Raw genomic sequence first — 22,753 nt, forward strand, 5'->3', positions numbered from 1 at the left:
GAGTCAGCTAATCTTTATCTGAAAAACGGCGTATTAAAGTTTAGCTAAGTTTCTCTACATAAGTTAGAACTAACAATAACTTAATGAAATACAGAGCCGTATCGCACATCGAACTAGCTGAAATATAATTCTTTTTCGTCTAAATCTTTTACTTAACTTAGATTTAGTATTTGTTTAGGTATTTAATTGTAACTGTGATATATTTTTGTTTTGTTTATCTGGTAACTTCGATGCTTAGTTAATGTTCTACGCGGCTTTATGTCTGTCTTTATGTAAATATATAGTGAAAGAATCCTTGTGGAAAAATTTAGAATGTATCACTTAAGACTGATAGTTGACTGGCTTGGCTGACTCGAAATAGAATGGAAAGAATAGTTGCCAAAACGTAAACAACTGCCACGTTTCAGCAACCAATCAGGGGAGAGATACCCACACTACGTCACTTGCAAGTATCCCATTGTGTGATAAAATTATTTAATGCAAACACACTGCCATCATTTAAAAAGCAAACTTTCACAAATATTTTAATTATTTAAGAAATATAATACAGTTGCAATAAAGTTCAGTGGAACTAGAATGACAAATTTAAAAACTAATCTTGGAATGTTGAAGATGAATATTTAAGAATAAACACATCGTAGATGAAAAAGAGCCATCTTGTGATGGAATAAGAAGAAGGAATTTCAATGATGGGATGAGAGAAAGGAATTTCATACATCTTCACTATCCATTTCAGATTTTTTGTTCAGTCTCTCAAGTTGCTCATCAACATCTGGCCGATTCATTCTGTTGCGTTGATGTACATCTTTTTCGTAGATATTCTGAAAAAGAAAAAAAAATGTGCTTAATAATTATACCCGATAAAAATGAAACTTTTCTCACACATTTCTACTTATTTCAAGATTGTTTTTATGTTTTTAACTCTGAAATTATTCCTTACTTGTATATCTATTGTCTTTATCTTTCTGTTTCATAAATTTTGCGACCACAATAGTTTGTTTCATAATTAATTTGAATTCAAAGATCAGAAGAAATGAGATTTTGTTAATGTTTTTTTTTTAACAATTTAAACTGAAGCAGTGGAGTGCAAACTTTTCTATTTGGAGGGAGTAAAAATAAATAATAAAAACATGAGGTGGAAAAAATTAAAATAAAAGAAAAATTCTTTGATAAAAAATAGATCAGAGTTATTTTTGATCGAAATCGCTTACAAAGGCTCAAAGTCTCGATATATATACAAAAATAATAACTGAAAAGCGTGTTTTTCTTCTATCTATCAAAATGGATGCTGCATGGGACGCCTGGAACAAATTTCATGATTAAATGCTCCTGAAACTATTGTAATCACAGTAGGGAGCTATAAAAAGGGCCTATTACATATCTGCAAACTCTATCGAACGATTTTATTTTTAAATTTAGTTTTAAAATTCATGTGATCACATTTTATTTTTACCTATACGATTTTAAACTACCACTAATGTATAAATAATTTAAATAAATATATACGAGGCCTGCTACTTATTTGAAAGAGTTTTTAATTGATGGTTAAAATTTAACAAAACACCAGCTTACAATTTCAAGTGAATTATTATTTTCTTATCATTGAAAAAAAAAAAAAACCTTTTTTGAAAAGTTTGAATGGTGCGCTATTAATATAGAGAAGAAAAATACCGAAAAGATATATTTCATTTTATAACCGCGGTTGAACAGCCGACCCAATTTCGGGCTTACTACTACTAATGTTCAACTCCGTAAAATTGTAATTTTGTATCCAATCCAGAAGACAAGGGAACTCTTGGATCTGGTTCTGGGAGAAATTTTCCCACTTGGAGGACTTCTTGATGGAACGCATTTGAGTTACATGGAAAGAAAAACTGCGAAAACTGCCCACAGTTAGCCTGATGGCAAGGGGACTCTAACGCACGATCCGTCTGCCATTGAGGATATTACGTCAGCACTGGGATGGGTGCAAGCCGGATGCGGAATCCGTATCCACCAACCACTGGGATTCGAATCTGGGTCACAAGTTGCGTTATTATAAATTATTTTGTTTGTTTTCTATTTCTGATTAAAGTAGCATTGTAATTATGATTAAATACTTAAGGTATTGTAATTACTATGCACTCTCTGTATAAGAACTTAGCGTTATTACGTTATATGTGTCGTAAATTTTTTTCTGCATAGGGATTTCCCCCCCCCCCATATTTCATATGGTTTTTAATTTCTTACCGAGCAGCTTTTCTTTCTTCTTTTCACCTGTCGGAAGTGGAATGCAAACGCACAAGATGTTATGACGAGAAGCACGGCGAAGCCGATCAAGAGACCAATCAAAAGTTCACGGTAACTGTCGGAACTTTTCTTCTGTTCCCGGATGATGATGTCATTAAAGGAATTGACAATGGATTCCAGTCCCTGGTAAAAGTATCCGGAATTAAAGTGGACCTGACAGTCCTGCAGAATCTGAGCTGCTGTCGCTTCTGGTAGGATAGTTTGCACAGATGAACCCAGGCTAAAACCTGTCTGGAGAGTAAAAATGAATTAATACATAAAAATCTGAAATGAGGAAGAAAATAAATGCATAAAATCTGAATTGGGTACTTGCACTCCAAGAAGAAGACAACCAATACCCACTCATGTGACTTATGACGTAAGTACCAGCTAATCTTTATCAGCAATATGGCTTATTAAAGTTGAGCTAAGTTTCTCTACTTAAAATGTTAATTAACGGGAAGTTAATTGAATACAAAGCCGTTAAAAACATCAAATTTGTTGAAATATAATTCTTTCTAGTATACTTCTTTTACTTAACTTAGATTTATTATTTGTTTATGCATTTTATTGTAAGAGTGATATATTTTTGTTTTGTGTACCTGATAACTTCGATGTATAATAAGTTTGTTTATGTTCTACAGGCTTCGTGCCTGTCTATGGGTTAAGTCTTTGAGTAAATATGTAGTGGTAGAATTGAAAACTTTGTGAAAGAATATAGGCTGTGTTACATAAAAGAATCGATATATGACGGGCTTGGCTTACTCGAAAGAGTAGTTGCTAACGTAAACAAATGCCACATTTCAACAACCAATCACGATCGAGATACCCACACTACGTCACTTGCAGGTATCCCACTGGATACCTACAAGTGACGTCATCGTGGATAAATTGTGGCATTTGTTGATTCAGACGCCAATCTGGTTCGACACATGCATGACGTCACTTAGTATCTAATTAAATCTGAAATAGATCACATGGCTATTAGGTCATAATCACTTACTGTAAGTGCCCAATTGAGGATGCAGCTAAAGATGTAAAATCTGATTCAAGGAGAAAATAAATGTGAGGAAATTAACAAGAGGAAGAAAATAAAAATGTAAAATCTTATACTGATGAAAACAAATGAGCAAAATCTGACTAGGGGATTAAAATAAGTGTGTAATCCCTAACTTGTGGAAGAAAGAAAATGGATAAAACTTCCCTCGTAGATGAAATTTAAAGTGTTAAATTAGACTTATTAAAAAGGACAAAAAACTTTTGTTTCAGAAATTTAAATAATTCAAAAATTATTTTCCAAAATGGATTTATTTTCTGACATTGCACCGGATACAAGATAGAGATTGTCCAATTTCTGTATAAGTACACAGTATTATAAGTTTTCTTACATTTTAATGGACACAATTACTTTAATTAAAATAATAAAAATTAAAAAGCTATTTTAAATTGTGCAATATATAATTTTGTTAATTTAATTTTTAATAATAAATGATTATTATTTGTCATTAATTATTCTTACTATTTGCTGTAATAAATTATAATTATGCGTCAAAATTATTGATAAAAATGTTATTCGTCAAAGTCTAATAATTATAGACTTGTAATTATAGATATTCGATTTAAAATCTGTCACTTTCACTATGTTTGAATTTGCGGGCCTCGATTTAACTCAGTGTGAGCACATCTTAAAGATTAAAAACATTCGAATTTTTTTTTCAGAGTCTAGTTAGTTTCAAAATTCGTTTATCATCTAAAAATCTGCAGGTTTGCAAGAGTTTGTCTGTTCACTGTCGCATTTTTTTGTGTCATTTGTTCTAGATCTTTTATTGTGTTTTTTTTTCTCATTTTATTCCATGCACATTTTGGACATTCCGACCATAAGATTTCATCTTCTGACCGTAAAAAAAGGTATTGCCTTAAATAATATAATTAGTTTGATATAAATGATGCAACGCCAATTTCTCAAAAAGTTCTTTGATTTATTGAGAGTTCCCAATGGCTGAATACTTATTGATTAATAATCATGTAACAAAAAAAAGTGCAACTAAAAAGCTCTTTTTTTACTTTTTGATATTTCATTCGAAATCGTGCAAAGTAACGTTAGAATTGCTGGTTGGATGATGTTATCTAATATTATATGCAGCTTGGGCTACTATATCAGTTAAGTTGGGTATTTGCACAAGATAAACAACAGCAAGGTTCAAACATGGTATGAGTAAATTTAAAATTAAATCAAGTGCAACTTACTATATTTAGTTGCGTGACTAAAACAATTATGATGTCGTCGTCACATGCGCCAAGATGCCATGTTTTTCTTATCATTTCTGCTAAATTGTTTCCTGGATTTTCTACAGTAAGCCTGAAAGCAAGCAGAAGTTTTTGAATAAGGAAGTTATTGCTCCAATACTGTATGATGAAAATAGACAATTTCTCAGTTTCATGAAACTGATTCGATAGTTTAGAAATCCTGTTTTATTTTTCCTTCAACAATATAAGTACTTTTGAGGGGGCTTTCCAAACATAATATTGATATTTTAAGTTAATAAAATTCAACAACGTAAAAAAACAACAAATATCACATAAACAAGCATCATACTATAGATTGGGTCCTAAAAGAAATACTTTTTATTAGTACCTAAGCACAGAATGAGACAAAAAAATAGAGTTACTCATTATTCATTTAGCTTTTTGGTTAGTTTTGAAACCTAGCGATTCCCATAGTATTGACTTCAGAATCATCTTCCTGATCATTTCATCAGTAAATACATCATGCCTCAATTAATTAGATGTTTGCTTGAAAAGTTATTTTCGTTTATTCCGTGATATTAGGGAATAGAGAATTTGGAGAAAAAATCTGTCATAAAAGTTCGAAACCTATTACGCGCAATTTCTCCTCATCAAATAAAATGAAACCTTGATTTTACCCTTTTATTAAAAGATTAAATGAAGTGGATGTTTCATCATAAATTTTTTAAATGAAAAAAAAAAAGAAAAAAAAATTCTGTGTCAAGGGGTTAAAAAGAAAGAAGTTGTGATGGCCTTATTACGATCACTGGTTACCCATTGGTCAAATATATTTTTCTTTCTGGTTTGACTCCGATGAACGCCACAACATTTCAAATCATGGGTTGTAAACAACTGTCTCAATTGATGTTTGTTGTCGGATTGGTTTTCAAATCCTGTCTATGTACGTGTTTCAAGACATCACAAAATACTTTTCCTTCTTCAGTATTCATATTTATATTAAAATCACCGTCAGGACAGTAATTATAAGTTTAATAATAAAAAGAATTTGTTATGTAAATACATTAAGGATGACTACTGGTGAAACTAAAAAGAAAAAAAGAATTCTAAAAAAATCATCAAACAGCAGCTGTCGCCATAGCAAAGCAAAGCATTGCATTACTCTTGAACACAGTTGACAAGAGTCATGACGTCCAAATAAGGTGCGCACGCCATCAAACCTAAAACAACACCCATTTTGCCAATCAGTAATAGAGAAAACAGAAATAAAACCTTCCATCCAAGATAGAAAGGGAAGAGGCCTCTAAAGGTCATTTATCTCAATATGCAAATATACTTTCATCACGAGTTAAAAGTTTGTTACGGGTTAAAAGTTAAATAAACCTAAGTTTAAGGAGCCTCGGTGGCTCAAGAGATAGAGCGTTAGCCTACCAAGGTAATCCAGGTTCGAATCCCAGCGGCGGCTGGTTGTTTCAAATTCTGCTCTCGCCTCGCCCAGACATGGTGCTGACGCAAAATACTCTCAGTTATAAACGCATCATTTGTTGGAATCACCTTTCAATCAAGCTAACCGTGCGAGGTTTCACTCTCCATATAACGAAAATGCTAGTTAGTTCCATCAAAAAGCCCTCCACGAAGGATAGTTAATCTAAGGCTAGTTATCTAGGAGCTCTCTTGTCTTCTGGGTTGGATGCAAAATTACAAAGAAACAAAGTTGAACATCGAAAGTTGTAAACTTAAAATTGGGTTGACTGTTCAACGGTTATTAAATAATAATAATTAAAAAAAATGAGTTCGGTTTTTGACACGAGTTTAGTTTTTTGGAATTTTATTTAACATTTCTCAATTCGTATTAAGAAAAAAATAGGATTCCGACTCATTTTAAACAGTCGGAACTCTGATTATCAGAATTCCATTGCGCACTTCTATTTCATGAGCACTACTATAATAAAAGTAGAAATTTTTCTTACTCTTTTGAGTGATTATATTTAATGAAGATTCCAATTTGAACGTTAGTGTCCTCAGGACATGCTGAACACAGGCATTTGGTGGAAGTTTTCATTTCTTTGGCAAGCATCTCTAGTTTTTCCACTAGAAGTAACAAAAATAAGGCTATTCTATATCACATAAAACATTTCTTCACTTACTGATACGTCCCTATAACCTAATTTTTCAAGGCAAACGCAAAGATCTCGACAATATTTTATTATTGTAGAGATCTTTACGTTTGAAACATCATTTCTTATTTTTAATAAATAACATTAATAAATAAATCTCTCCCATTACAATTTTGGATTAATATGTTATAAACTATACCTTTCGCTAACTTTCTTTGGAGGCAGTGTAGAAACATGGATACGTAATGTTGTGCCAAAGAACGATGATGTTGTGTCTTTCATTTTCTTAACTTTTCTTTTGTGTTTAGTCAGTATTTTGTTTGTTCTCGATGTCGTTACGCTATGTTGAATTTTCCCCATTGGTTCAGCATCGGTTTTTGTTATAGATTAGACTGCAGACAGTTCTGTTCAGGAATTCATTGAACTTTCTTTAATGCTTAGTTAATTTTCACAAGTTCTGTGATCAACGTTTATACCATTTGAAGGCTACTTTACCGAATTAGTAATTTTGAAGTTAAACATGATTATTTTGTTTATAGCTGTGCTTTCAAAACGTGTTCCCATAAAACTAAGTAATTTTAAATGAATGTTAATTGACTAAAAGAAAATAAGTTATCTATTTAAAGTAAAATCAACGGAGATAAGGCATTCATTTAAGTAAATCGTAAAAAACATTTCCTCCTACTATTAACGATGGCTTGAAACTTTATTAATTTTGGTACTTAGTACTTATGGTATTGTGGACATTTGTACTTTTTTTAACAGGTACCAAATGTACAAATACATGTACTACTGTCTGTACTATGGTATCAAGATTTTTACGATCAACAGAAACTGAACGAAAATGGGGAAAATTGCTCGACAATAGTAAATTTTGTGTCTCATGGGTCAGCATGGAGCAACAGCACCATACCAAATGATACTGTTAATTACAGTTAATCTTTATTTTAATACAGTTAAATTGATGGGATGAACATCTAAAAATGTGTTTTGCTTTATCCACTAATGTAAAGCAACCGGGAAGAGCAATAAAAAAAATGGAAACATTTTAGTTTTATTGTTTGCGTTGATATATGCTTTTCAGTTTTGTTCATGCATTCGTAGCTTTGATTAGAGTTGTGGAGTCAATGGTTGAAAAATGTTTGAAACCAACTCCGACCTCAGTTTTTCCGAAAGCTAGACTACAATTCCGATTTTTGTTCGATTAAAGTTTCCATGAAATTCCCGGAAAGTATTAATTGTTACACTATACTCTTTAACCATTTTCGGTAGCGTAACTTAATTAAAAACTTTAGTGATTTAAGTGCTATTTTAAAACTAAAAAACCTCTATCTTCTCTGTTGACATACAGTGTTGACGCCACAATATCTTTTCCATTCTTTCAAGACACGAAGAATTTCTAGTGTTCTATATTCCCCAATTGGTGACCCTGGATTACTGATTACTAATATTATTACTAATATAAATTATACATCCCTCTACAATTTATATCAGTAAGCAAAGCCCGTTAATAAATAAAGATTTTTATTGGTATACACACCATCTCCACGGTCTAGAATGAAGTTAGGATCACAGATATATGAAGCTTTCTGCTGACCACACAATCTCCACTTGACCTGTGGGTTTGGATATTCCAGGAAGAAATCAGTTACACCGTAAACTGTGCTCAGGCTCAAACACCATAACACCCATAGCATCATATTCACTCATCAGGAGACTTATTCTAAAAATAAACACAATCGCAGTTACAAAGATATGTATAAAAAAGTAATTTAACTCATCAGGAGACTTGTTCTGAAAATAAACACAGTTACAGTTACAAAAATACGTATATAAAAGTAATTTAACTCATCAGGAGACTTATTCTAAAAATAAACACAGTTACAGTTACAAAGATAGGTATAAAAAAGTAATTTAACTCATGAGGAGACTTGTTCTAAAAATAAACACAGTCGCAAAAAAATGCATTAAAAAGTAATTTTAAAATGGAATGTCTCTACTTTAGCACAGTTACAAAATTATATCACGTGACTAAAAAATTTTTTTAGTTCAGAGAATACAAAATATTCATAAGTTTAGATTTATAACAGATACAATGTGAAATAAATAGTATTTCGAGCATACAATTGGGTACTTGAAACTCGAGAAGAAGAAGACCACTGAAATAAGCTTGGCTGTGTGTAAATAAGATGGCGTGCACACGTTATAGTAACAAAGCTTGGTTCATTAACATGCTTAATCAATTTTCGGATAAGATTTAAATGGATACCTGCAAGCGAAGTCAAGCGTGTGTGTCAAACTTTATTGGCTGCTGAATCGTCGCCTGCAGATATCCAATTCGAATTTTTAATGCTATAAAGGAACATTACCTGACTATGAATCACTGACTGCGGAAATACATTTTTGAAACAGAATAAGAACTTCTGATTAACATATTTTGAAAAACTAGTTTTTTCGAAAATATTGTATGAAAATGCATTGAATGCTATTCGAATGAATGAAACAAATACGCATTCAATCCTCTCACAGTTACCGCCACGGTAATAAAATGATATTTTCAAATATGATTCATCTTGGATATTTTGACTCATCACTGTGTATAGTGCAGGCTGAAAACAGTATATGAATTAACCCAGCGTTTCCCAAAGTGTGGTCCCTCAGGGATACGGGAGCAGTTTAGCGGGGGTACGAGTTCTTATGCGAAATATCTTGCAACAAACGAAAATTTCAAAAACTTTTATTTAAAAACAAAGCTATCCATGAAAATTTACGATTACGTATTTTTCTATTGGCTATTTGTTGCAGAGATAACAGTTAATAATTAGTGGTGTCAACAGCCAGTTGTGACTTTTAACTTTTGTGCAATTTTTTATAGTAAAGGTTTGTAATAAATTCTACTTATTTTGACTTCTATTTTCTACTTATTTTTATAAAATATAATTTTTATCCCTATAACAGTTATCACAGCAAAAACAATAACATCCTTCTCACTGATGCAAATAAGATTACTAAAAAAAGTTAGTGCCAGAAGAGAAAAATAAACATATTTTCAAAAAAATACATTTATTTTCTTATTAGTGGTACACAGGGTTACGAAAAATTTAGAAAGGGTACAAAAATGTTTTAAGTTTGGGAAACACTGAATTTACCAATCATTACAAGGATATGAACCTTTAACCTTTTTCTTTCTTTTTTTTTTGTAAAAAAAGAAGAATATTCATTGAGCCATTCTTACGCGAAAGAAAATCTGTTAGAAAATATTTATCGAAATATTAGCAAATGGAAAAGAAAAGTTTTACGAAAAAGAAGGAAAAAAAAGAAGAAACATCTTCTGAATTGAACAGCGTGGTACGTTGAATATTTTTTTTTATTTGTATTGAAAGGCATTGAATTCATAAATCAAAATTGAATTTAGCGGAGGAATGAAAGCATGATGCGTGAATAACAGAAAATAAGTAGTTAATAAAAATTTAAGTTCAAATCATTAGTGCCAACAAGTTTGTTTACAGAATTGGTTCCTTCCAAGAAAATATTTTTTGGCACAAATTTAACAGAAATTATTTTTTAGTATCACTTTCTCTTGAAATTTTCGAATGAGAGCATGGGCCCCATTAGAAAAACAAAATTTTGATAATATAATTTTCTTTTCAATTTTTTGAATGTATCAAATGTTCGGTTAAAATGTAACGTTTTATCTATTTATTTTTTATTATTTATTTTTCTTTTCAAATCTGACTCCAATTTTTTTTTTTTTTAATGTCCAGAAACCAGTCAGGTTTGTTTTATTTATTTTTAATCAATCTGTTTTCCGAAAATATTTTAACAAATATACTTGTAATATTATTTTTTTTCTTAGAATGACGCATGATTTTGATAAATTTTTTTGTAGAGATATTGCATTACGTCCAAAATGTAGCTAATGTTTGACTAAATCAAATAGAGAAAACGTTTTGAGGCCAAATTATAAACAGGTTAATATTATATAATGGTCGAGTGTCCAGCTCCTGTAGTAGCTTTAAAACCCTCCCACCTTCAATTCATTGGGTCTCAGCTAGTCTGGGAAGTAAAGGCGACCGGTGCGCCATGATGATTACACTGCCATGATGATATCATGCCGTTGACCTCGAAATTGTGGAAGCTTCACCTCCCTGACTTATAAACTGACTGTTGCAAGAGTGTTATTCTTTTTTACGAACAAATTCATGAAAAACTATGTGTGAAAAAAACAGATGAAAATGCGGTAGTAGGGAAGAGTCGGGTAGCCCCACCTACTTAAGGAGTATTGCTTATATTTCTGTATAATATTGAGTAATAATCAATATTTTTGTATGTTTCTATTGTTTTATCATCTAATTAAATAATCCAAAAAGAATAAACCACAAAAAGGAATAGTTTAACTTAAAAAAATAGAAATTTAAAAAAACATGTTTTTCAGCTCTTTTCAAAATGTGTCGGGTAGCCCCGCCCAGTTGCAAAAATTAAATTTTTTGACTGTTTTTTCAGGTGTAAATGAAAATGACCAATGTATTGACAATAGATAAACCTCATTTATCATTTTTATCACAAAATTATTTTATTTATTACATATTTATATACTTTTAGTGAATTCTATCATTTAATAACAATCATTTAATAACAACAATATTTGTTGTTAAAAATGCATATAACATTCAAATTTGAAGCAATAAAATAATAATCTTTGCAACCGTACATTTATCGACGAAATAAAATTGGGCGGTGATACCCGACATTCATGTGAGCGGGGCTACCCGAAATCCAATTTTTTTGTAAATTTGTAATTACTCGAACAATTTTTTACATACAAACTTCTTTCTTTGTGCAAATTAAACTTAAGACTACATACTTTAATGCTGTATGTATAGAAAAAATTATTTTTTTAGTATTAAAATGAAGTTTAATCGAAACATTCAACCAATTTTTCTTAATTTCATGACTACTGTATTCAACATATTTTCAAAACTATTGTTTACCATGTTACCAGCTGCATAAATACTTGAAACTTCGAAAATAATCTTTTTTTAATATAACAATTAATGTCCGATGGCCCATTGACTTGAAAAAATATTCTATACATATGAAATTGACAGTGGGCGGGGGTACCAGCTGGGCGGGGCTACCCGACTCTCCCCTACTTATTTGTTTAAAACCAGCACATATTTCTTTCTATATACTGTTTCTCTACTTTCTGTACGGAACTGTGCTTAGCTTTTAATGCCCAAATATAAATATTTATATTATTAATATACTATGGTAGACAAAACTATATTGTTTCTGCGGAACAAATCCTAATAATGAAACACTTGTGCCACCACTTTTTCCTTTTTCGTGAAAGGGAACAGTCTTTTTCAAGGACACTAGGCAAAACGAATTAAATAAAATGATTTTTTTAAGATTAAACTCTCCTTTGATTTAATTAATAGTGAAAATGTCTTAGCAAGATAAGTTTGGTATCCGTTTTCTTCCTCAGATATCACTATGCAACTCCAACTTGCATGTTTCTCAACGGCATTTTTACTATTACTCAAAAACATATTCACGGCAGTCATGGTAGAACACCCTGCATATTTATACCAGCAAGTTAGCATATTTTGTAAACACTTCACGAGCTATGAACGAAGTAAATAAATAAATCACAAACTCGTACAGAAGGCAATATAACATCATAAGTGTCTTATTTTATAATCTTAAAAAGTAACTAATTTTTTACCTTTATTTTATATTATTTTATGAAATAAACAAGAAAATAATAGTAAAAATTGTTTAAAAAGATGCATTTTGGAATCGTTTTCTATTTTTTTTTAAATATTTGCTTCAAACTTAAAATAGGATATTATAAACACGTTTTTGTTATGAATATTTATGATACAATATTTGATAAAATGTGTAAAATTCGAAATTTTTACTCCTTTCAAATATAAAGCTTGAACAAAGAATGTTAAGAATGTTTACTGAATTGTTTGAACATTTCCAACCAATTCAAAATTAGTCAATTCAGAAATATAGAGCCAAACGTTTCAAATTAGAGACAGAGTTAGCAAAATAAGATTTCAACACAAACAAAATTAAAATTATTTCTCTGAAATACTAACTTTGCTTACAGTAAAGGTAAAAATCTAAAATGTAAGCGAAGTTTTAATAAATCAAGCATAGAAAAATCTTACTTATACTTTTAATTTTTAGTGCGAAGTTAGAAATTATAGAAAATTACAGTGAAAATAGATTCGTAGATCTACTTACATAACTTCCATAACATTACAATAAAATAATTTTGATTTCTTTTTCAGCGATAAACATGTTAAAATTATTTTCAGCGTTTTGCATTATTTCTATTGCTATAAAATAATTTCAGTTTCCGTCATAAAAAACATAATAAAATTTTCTACTACATTTTTTCACAACTTCCATACTATATATTTTTTTTAGAAATTTGTATTTCTTCCTTAAAAACAAGTATATTTTTGCTTTTATATTGAACATAAATTCCACGTCATTATTATATTAATCATTTCTAATCCAAAAAATTTCTTTATATACATGGTTAGTTTTGCTTAAATTTTTTTTAACATGTTCAAATTAGACTATATATTACATTTTTTTATAAATTTAATCCCATTTTATATTACAATTTGTAATCAAACAATTTCTTTATAAGGCTAGTTTTATTTTAAAAAAATACATTTAAATTGAGAAAAAGAATACAATTTGAACTGTAGGTAATACAATAGAAGGTTTCTATTTCTCAAAATATGCTATATCCAACTCACATTTTGGGCTATATATAACGATATAATAATACATTATGAGTTAAGTAAGCTATCTTTTTATATTAATTGAATACATATTTAAAACTTTAATTTACCGTAACTTCAACAGTAAAAAAACGGCTTTAGATTTAATATAAACTAGGGTAGAAAATTTTGTATTATCAAATTTTAAATTAAGCAGTTAAAAATTGACTATGTCTTTGGATAACTCCCAATATAAGCAACCATGAAACTTTTAATAGTTATCAAAAATAAATTGAAGTATTTATTAAAACTTATCAAAGAGGAATGTTTAATTTCCTGTTTTAAAAAGAATGTTTAATAATCTGAATTTTTTAGAATGACTATTATAAACAAAGAGATGTAATTATCAATACATACATTATCTTTTTTGAAGTAACTGTATCGCGCACCTGTGTAGGCAAAAAGATAACAATTTTTATGTCAATAAAAATAATTGGAACAATACTTTACCTTATTCTTAGTAATGCATTATGGGAGAAACTTCACAACAAAAATCCAGAATTTCAGCATATGATGAATTACCTATAACATTATTCAAAGCTTTGGTTCGTAAACAAAACTAGAATTATTAATGTAACGAACACCTAGAACACCTTTTTTTAGAATACGTAGTAAATGGACTTTGATCGACATCCGGGTATTAATGATAAAAAGACGGAATAAAAAATGAAGAGACACAACATATGTTATGTCTTCTGAAGAGTCTTCTATCATTTCAGTATGACTAATTTTATATCACGTGATTTAATATTTAAATAGTTTGGAGTTATTAGAATTTTTTTTTTGCGGTTTATTATAGAATGAATATTGCAAGAGGTTTTAATTCATAGAGCGCATGACGAAAGAAGTAAATATTTTATTTTATGACAAATTTAATTCTATTTAGATTTTTGTTACTACGTCGTAAAACGTCGTACTTATTTTAGGAAACAAAAATATTTAATTGGAATTGCTGGAAGAAATTGTTTAACAATGTTAAGGTAGTTCGTATTATTCAAGAAATTACGCTGGTTTCTGAATTCGTTTAAGTTGAAAATAGCGTTTCAATAACGTGGAATCAATTTTGCTCATTAAAATGTTTCTAACTCTTTTCTTTTTACGGTATTTTTTTATTTCGTATTTGCGAACCACACGAAATCAAAATTTTGATCTCATCTAACTAGCTAATAGACTGTCATCTAACTAGGTAATAGCAAGTTTCGATTGTTTCCAGACCACTACTTACAGAATTTATAAATATTTTAATCGGAAAAAATTTACTGTTAATCCACCTTTCACCCTTTTTCTGATTAGCTATAGCACTTAAAGGATGATCGGAAGGCAAGCCATCACAATTTTGATCCTCTGCAAAGGGGTTGGCACTTCCGCTTCAATAGCCCGACTACCTGCACCAGAAGTCGATCACTTTACGGTAGAAGAGTTTAACGAGGACCCATACCGCACACATTCTGTCCCTACTCAGACTGATCCAAGGGGTCACCCACCCGCACACTGACCGCAGCCAGTGATGCTTGACTTCGGTGATCTGCTGGGAACCGTGTCTTAACGATCAGTCCATTGCGGGACTAAATTTCCATTGGATATATGTGACTGATGAAAGTACAAGTTCTAATCGTTTCCTGACTGATGAAAACATATAACTCTGGAAGATGTGAGGCGAGTTTGAGGTAAGTTTTCGGGAGATAAATGGAATTCAAACGATGGAAAAATTAGAGTCAATAATTCCAAACTTTTTGTCAGTATCAGGGGCAGTGCTTAGTTGGGAAACAGCAGTAATTTATGTGATAACTTTTTCTTGTTGATCTACAAAAATTATCATTCCATTGCATTACTTTTGCTTTGTCAAATCTCATTCGAAGTACATGTGTTCGGTATTATTTTCGATAAGCGAAGTTAACATTCAGTTTTCTAATATAGTGAAAGTATTCTATTTATAATTGAAAAGTTTTATGAGTTTTAATTTATTTGGTATGCCATGGAAAACCAAGAATATTGTGTTTTGTGTGGTGATTTTGTGACAACTTATAGTCTTGGGCTGATCAATAAGTAGTAGCAGTTGTTGTAATTTATGTCGAACTGTCAAAGAATATAGAAAGGGAAGAAGTCTAGCTTTTCGAAAACGTAACTGAGGTGGGGAACTGCTCGGTGCGATACGCTATACTAAAAAAAAAAAAAAAAACTTACAGGGTGAGCAACATCAGGGCAACATACTCAGATTTAGCAGAGTGTCATTTGAACTAAGATCCAGCGCATGGGCATAAGAAGGAATAAGACAGTCGGGAGGTACGTCATCGGTGAACCGATTATTGGAAAACTCTACCTGCATGGTTGGGTACTCTGCTTTTCGCCAACCGTCATTTTATTATTTCTTTATAAAACAAAATGTATTAGCAGATTTAATTAGCATGGATTATGCAAATGTATTCTCAAAGAAATATCTTAATTAATGATACAGTACTAATTATTTATTCTTTTGTTATTTCTGATATGAGCTGCACAATCAATCTTCCCGATGAGCAGACCTAGTGCGTTCTCCAGAAGTGGTATCCACTCTTTCAGGACCACCACAATGGGTGAGATACCGTTGGCCATGTTAATTTGGACGTCTAGTTTCTGCCACACTAGATGGCAGCACCGAGACTCTATTTGAATGCTAAAGTGCTGTTTATCAATAGTGTAAAAAATACAGAGCAAACCAACGATAAAAAATAGAAACTTTCTTCTTCACCTAAGGAGGGTGCAAAACCGCTTCAAGGACCTCCTCTGTCGTGTTCCTAAATGTTGTGTTTTCCCTTATACCTAACCTCGGGAGACTGGTTTATATTATGTAAATAGAAGTTATATGTATATGTCTTCCCCTGTGTATATTCTTTAGCACTAGAGCTGCACAATGGGCAATTGGCGACGGTTTGAGGAACATCCCTGAGGATGATCCGTAGACATGTCATCACAATTTTGATCCTCCACAGAGGTAATGGCTCCCCTGCTCTGGAAGTTCGACGACCTGCACAAGAAGTAGAGCACTTTACAGTAGAACAATTGAACGAAGACCGATACCGTGTAACCTCTATCCTTGGCAAGCTGACAAAAGTGGTCACCCACTCGCTTATTGACAGCAGCCAGTAATACTTGGCTTTGGTGTTTACTGGGAAGAGCCTTTTTTGCGAACGAAAACTACAATTCAAAATGTAGTGAACCAAAAAAAGAAGGGCTTAGGAGAACCCATGAAAGCTGTATTGTTTGCAGCGATATAAAATATTAAAGCGTTGAGTGCTGTTCAAGATGACTAGGAGGTGAAGGTCGTAGGTTCGTGTCCCAAAATCACAAAAGAGCCCCATCAAGCAAATATGCTCATCTGAAGTAAGAAAAACTATATAGTGGTTTGCAAATGCGCTTCAAAAATTTCGAAAACTAATTAAAGAAAAATCAATGGGAATAAATAAATATAAGGCTTGCTTCATTCAGCTTATAATATAAGTTGTTAATTCTCCCAAAGTTTCAAAATTAATTACAAACTTACTCTTACAGATAGCATTGCTGAATGGCAAAACCTTACAGGCTATGCTGTTTCTGCAGCCTATTTAAGTTGGAACATTTACCTGGGCATAGGTAGGTACTTTATTTACGTTGCAATATTGCTGCACAATGGTCCATACATGCACAATGGGCCTAGGAATAAGTACATTTTTTCAAATGTTGTTGCAAGAAGGTGCTGCTTTGAAAACATTGTTTATTGGATTTATTCGTGTATACATTTTCAGGCTTGTGTGCTTAATTATTAAGGCTTGTAGACCTTTGTCAAGTAGAAGAACAGATAGCTCGCTCAAAACCGAGATGGAGATCATGGAGATACATCCAGGGTAATAGTGTGATTCCACCTTTCGTGGGTGATACCGCTTGGCCAGGGAGCCTGAAAAAACATTTGCAACTTTCCTAAGTTAACTGCGTCCCGCAGTGGACAGATCGTTAAGACACGCTTCCCAGTAGATCACCGAAGTCAAGCATCACTGGCTACGGTCAGTGTGCGGGTGGGTGACCACTTGGATCAGTCTGCGTAGGGACCGAGGGTGTGCGGTATTGGTCCTCGTTAAACTGTGCTACCGTGAAGTGCTCGTCGCTCGCAGGTCGTCGGGCTACTGAAGCGGGGGTGCCATCCCCTCCGCAGAGGATCAAAATTGTGATGGCATGTCTTCGGATCATCTTCCGGGATGTTTCCCAGACCATCGCCAATAGCCCAGTGAGCAGCTCTAGTGCGACGTAAATTAACAACAACAACCTAAGTTAACTGCGCCGTTTATTGCCCAAACTTCGTAACTAATTTTAAAATAGTTGTGTATACCCAGTACTTCTATATTTATTGTTACACATACGTATGCAGGCTTGTGCACTTAAGAGAAGACATAAACCTCAGGGCCGATGGCAGCTTACTTTTGTAGTGACGTAATTTTATCTAAAATTCAAAATATTTAAATTCCTTTTAGTCCAATTGCATTCCAATTACCAGAAAGAACCACCCTAAAGATCACAATTCAAGACGAATGGGATAAAGGCCGCTAACTGCCCCAGGCGCCCAGATAAATATTGATGATGATGATGCAGGCTTGTGCCCTCATTCCTAGAACAGCTTAAAATCTCGTGTCAAACTGAAGAACAGATAGCATGATTTCGAAATGGGCAGCCCAAAGATATTGCCAGGCTTACCATGGAATTCGAACTCGCTGCCTTCACAGTAAAACGCAGCAAACCTTGCAACTTCTTTTATTCATTTATTTTTAAATTGTTTGTAAGAAATTTGTTTTTTGGTACTCTTATAAGGTATTGAAAGAGCTTTTTAAGTGCAGAGCCTTTTCGGCTGTTTCGGCTACAAAACCTGCATCCTTCTGTGTTGCTGTTAAAATAGTAATAGGTGGTAAAAAAAAACGCTTGTTTTTCCAGGGAAAAAAACGTTTTCTTTTTTTCTTAATAAAGCAATTTTTAAAAGTTTTCATATTATATTAAATTTTAATGATGAACGTAATCGATCGAAAAATATATGTATACTATCCAGAATATGGAGAATGGCTTTTCGTAGTTATAATGACACTGGCATACAGCTGTGTCTTGAAAAATGCTTCATGGCATTTCACGATGGGAGTGTAAAGTTTTTTTTTAAAGAATTTCCTACTCTTTTGATATTTTTTTTAAGCATGAAAGGGTATTTTCAGCTGATATTTTCAATGAAACATTTTTATCTCACAGAAGTAACTTTCAGAAAATGTTTTACAATAAATTTGTAATTCACAGAACACATCAATTAATAGTTTAAAATGTATTTTTAATGAAATTTTATATGTTAATTAAAATGTTTATTTAAATGTGGAAGACGAGTAAAAATAATTGATATTAATATAAAGTATATCAGGTTGTTTACATATGCTACTTGCTTTTATTGCAACTGTTAGTTTCATTATGTCATCGAGTAATTCAAATTAGAAAATGTCCGGTTTTGTTTATTTTTGTTTATTTCAACATATACTCCAAAATTATAAATTACAATTATTTTTTGAATTATAAATTACTATACAGCAATCGTTCGAAAGTTTAATAAAATTTGAGTTTAATCATTATTCTATGCCTAAATATTTTTGAAATATGAATTGAAACTCAACCACTGTTTTGGATTTAACAAGTGTGATACACAAAGACAATTTTTAATTACATCAACTGCTTGTTGATTGACTAAATATAGTTTTAATAAATGTAACATACCAAGACATTTTATGAATTCTAAAGATTTAGGCTTTGACTGTTTGTACATTGAGTGAATTTCGGATTTAATGAAGGTGATTTAAATATTAAAACAATTTTAGTGACAGAATAAAAAAATATAAAGTTTGGGGGGATTTTAAATATTCATGTTCTAAAAAATGGAGTCAAGAATTCGCTTATACCTTAAAATAATGCAAATGAAAGAACAGAAATAAAAATTATTACCGTTTTAATATGCATGGAAGACAACAGTTTGAGTTTCGTTTCATAATGTGACAGCATATTCGAATAATCCTAAAAATTGCAAACAATCTCTGGTTTTAGGCATTGAAACCACCAACTTTCTTCCATTACTACTCTTTAATACTTCTACAGATTTTATATGATTTGAAACTTCCTGCGGTGCTATCATAAATTATGTCAAAAATGATTTTTCATCTTTTATCACGTAGAAACCGTTCATTTGGAACGATTTATAGAAATAAAAAAAAAAAAGAGTAAAATAATGGGACTTCAATGAAGGTGGAAACGAGTAAAAATTGATTTTTATTCGCGATGATTTGTTTTTCATTTAATATTACCTCATACCTCATAAATGGAAATAATTATTGACTATTTAAAGTTCTTAAAGAAAAGTAAGATATTTATTTCCCCTCATTGTATGGAATATTTTTCTTAGTTTATTTTTAAACTAAATACCTTTAACTATATATCCGCCTGAGATTCAAACTGTAAATAATGGTAGAAATGTGATTTTTACTTAGGAATCTGTAACTTAGAAGAAAACCAATTCATATAAATATTATTTAAAAGTTTGATAAATTACATTAATGCATTAATTTTGAATGTTACATAAAAATATTTAATTTTTTTGAAATTGTGAAATATTTTCATATGTATATTTCTTCACATTTTGGTCATAAGACAAAAGTCACACAACTCAAATAGTAAGATATTTGGGTATTGTCCCGATAGGCGATCTGCTTGTGCAGTTTGTAGAAGAGTAAATGTATATGAAATGTAAACCGTGCAAATGCATATTTAGGCAGTGACACTTAAGCTATAGTAAGGCAGTGACACTTAAACTTAAAAAAAACATCATTGTGGAGTATACTTGGAAAATGTATACCGGTTAGTAGTAGCTAATCTTAAAAAACTAATACTTGTAAAACGATATCAATGTAGGATATACCGAACAAATGTATACCGGGTTGTGGTACTTAACTTTAAAAACATCAGTGTAGAGTATTCCGGGCAAATGTATGCAGGGATGGTTTACCTTACACCAGTGTTTCCCAAAGTGTGGTACGCGTACCCCCAGGGGTACGAGAACAGTTTAGCCGGGATACGTGTTCTTACGTGAAATATCTTGCAACAAACGAAAATTTCAAAATTTTTTAGTTTAAAACAAAGCTAGCCAGGAAAATTTACGATTACATATTTTTTTATTGACTATTTTTAGAGTTAAGAGTTAATAATTAGTGGTGTCCGCAGCCAGTTGTGATTTTTAACTTTTGTGCAATTTTTTTTTATAGTAAAAAATACATTAATTTTTTTTATTAGTGGTACACAGCGCTACGAAAAATTTAGAAAGGGTACACAAAAGTCATAAGTTTGGGAAACACTGCCTTACACTAAAGTTTCAGGTTAAGTACCATTGCGTAGTATTTATTACAGTTTTTTAAGGTCAAATGCCATTGCTTGGCATACCGTAAAGTAACTACAAAAATAGATTGCTTATTGGGACAATACGGATATTTTTTTCCATTAAACTGCCTTAAAGTTATTTGAATAGAATTTCTTTCACTTTTTATATTTCATTGCAATTAAAAGCTGTAACCAACAAGGTAAGTCCAGTTGTATTTGTTTTATAGACAATTGTTTTGTAAATACATGCAAACAGAAAAAAATCTTAAATTATTAGTTTTTGATTTATAAAATTGTAATGTTATTCAGCATATTGGACGTCGGATCTGGGGAGAATGAAAATTTCTTTAAAAGTGAATGACGTTTTAACACTTATAACACTTTATGTAGCGAACACAAAAAAATTTAGAATTTTTTCAAAGTGTTCTGATACTTTCGTTATAAAGGGGAATATTGAGAGCGATAATTTCAAATATTTCATTAAAATTTTCATCCCGTAAAAGAAAAAAAATATTTTTAATTCTGTATTAAAAGGAAAATATATTTCACTAATAATTAAACCTTTTTATTCTCTTATACCACGAAAGAGCACCGGGGGGTTGGAAACCGTGCTCTTTGAATTAAGAAGATCGGTCGATGGATTAAAAAGCACCACGGGAATATTGTCATTTAGATGTTTAACGTGAATCTAGTTTCTTGCGTATTCGCATAGGGAGCCCTATTTTAAGGCTCCTAATTTGTTTATGACCCGCAGTGGACTGATCGTAAAGACACGGTTCCCAGTAGAACACCGAAGTCAAGCATCGCTGACTGCGGTCTGTAAGCGGATGGGTGACCACTTGGATCAGCCTGCGTTGGGACCGATGGTGAGCGAAGTCGGTTCACGTTAAATTGTTCTACCGTAAAGTGTTCGACTTCGGGTGCAGGTGGTCGGGTTACCAAAGCAGGGGAGCCAACCCTTCTGCAGAGGATCAAAATTGCGATGGCATGTCTTCGGATCATTCTCGAGGATGTTTCCCAGACTTTCCCCAATAGCTCATTCTGCAGCTCTAGTGCGACGTAAACAAAGCACCTACCTACCAAACTTGTTTATAGTTTTGCGGCATGGTATGGTAGTTTAGTACATTATAACAACACATCTGAGCAATTTCTGAAATTATAGGTTATTATTAAGCGTAGATATAGACCATTGTTTGTATTCAGATTATAAAGTATATTCTTCTATTATGAAATGAATGTTGACTTGACACTTAAGCCCCCTTGTTTCCCAACTAATCCATAAACGAGATTTTGTGGCTTGGTTTCGTCTTTAATATAATATTTTTAAAAGTTTCGTCTTTTATTATAATATTTTGTTAAATTTTCCATTCCATAAATAAAATTAAAAAGAATTTTTATTTTTACAATAAAAAGAGAAATACCAAATTACCAAGCAATCAGCCTTTTCGTTCACATGTACTACGACAGACCACCGCAGAACCCGATCTGATTGGGATTAGTCAGCTTCATATCCTGACACCTGAACTTAATCTGCAGATTGTGCAGCCCCTAATTCTTTTAGGGCTTTTTGGCTTGGAGTGGCAGTTTAGTACAGTATTATCTGACCATGTGCCAATACTTGATGTAGGACTTCCCTTTTCTTCTAGATTCGATTCAAAATTGCAAGGCTATGGAGTTGAAGTTTGGTAGTCATAAAACCCATCACGGTGCGCCTTAACTAAAATTAAATAAAATGCTCTTACACCTAGAAAATTAGAAGAGATTCTGAATTTACAATGTTCTTAGATAATAAAAATCTAAAAATTAAAATAATCTGTGGAGAGATTTTTAAAAAAATCCACTTTGAACATTTTTGCTCACGAAGTACGATATTTCAAAAATGTTAGCATCATTTTATACTTATAAATAGAAAAAAAATTA

At 31.8% G+C, this 22,753-nt stretch overlaps 1 protein-coding gene across 3 annotated transcripts in view; it reads right to left on the minus strand.

Annotated features, from left to right (window-relative positions):
• Window positions 1-497: 497 nt before the first annotated feature.
• The window catches only part of LOC107442500 (uncharacterized), a 45,342-nt gene continuing 23,086 nt past the window's right edge, over window positions 498-22,753 (minus strand). The window contains exons 1-6 of one of the 3 annotated variants that reach the window (XM_043052201.2): window positions 13,889-14,312; window positions 8,170-8,352; window positions 6,483-6,603; window positions 4,516-4,627; window positions 2,230-2,520; window positions 498-821 (exon numbers count right to left, since the gene is read on the minus strand). In XM_043052201.2, coding sequence (XP_042908135.1) covers window positions 711-821; window positions 2,230-2,520; window positions 4,516-4,627; window positions 6,483-6,603; window positions 8,170-8,329 — 795 coding nt within the window. In that variant the 5' untranslated portion in view covers window positions 8,330-8,352; window positions 13,889-14,312 and the 3' untranslated portion in view covers window positions 498-710. The other 2 variants (XM_043052202.2, XM_071181122.1) reach the window with 2 other exon arrangements.

Source organism: Parasteatoda tepidariorum, chromosome 5 (assembly GCF_043381705.1).
Source record: "Parasteatoda tepidariorum isolate YZ-2023 chromosome 5, CAS_Ptep_4.0, whole genome shotgun sequence".
In the NCBI taxonomy this organism is placed as follows: domain Eukaryota; kingdom Metazoa; phylum Arthropoda; class Arachnida; order Araneae; family Theridiidae; genus Parasteatoda; species Parasteatoda tepidariorum.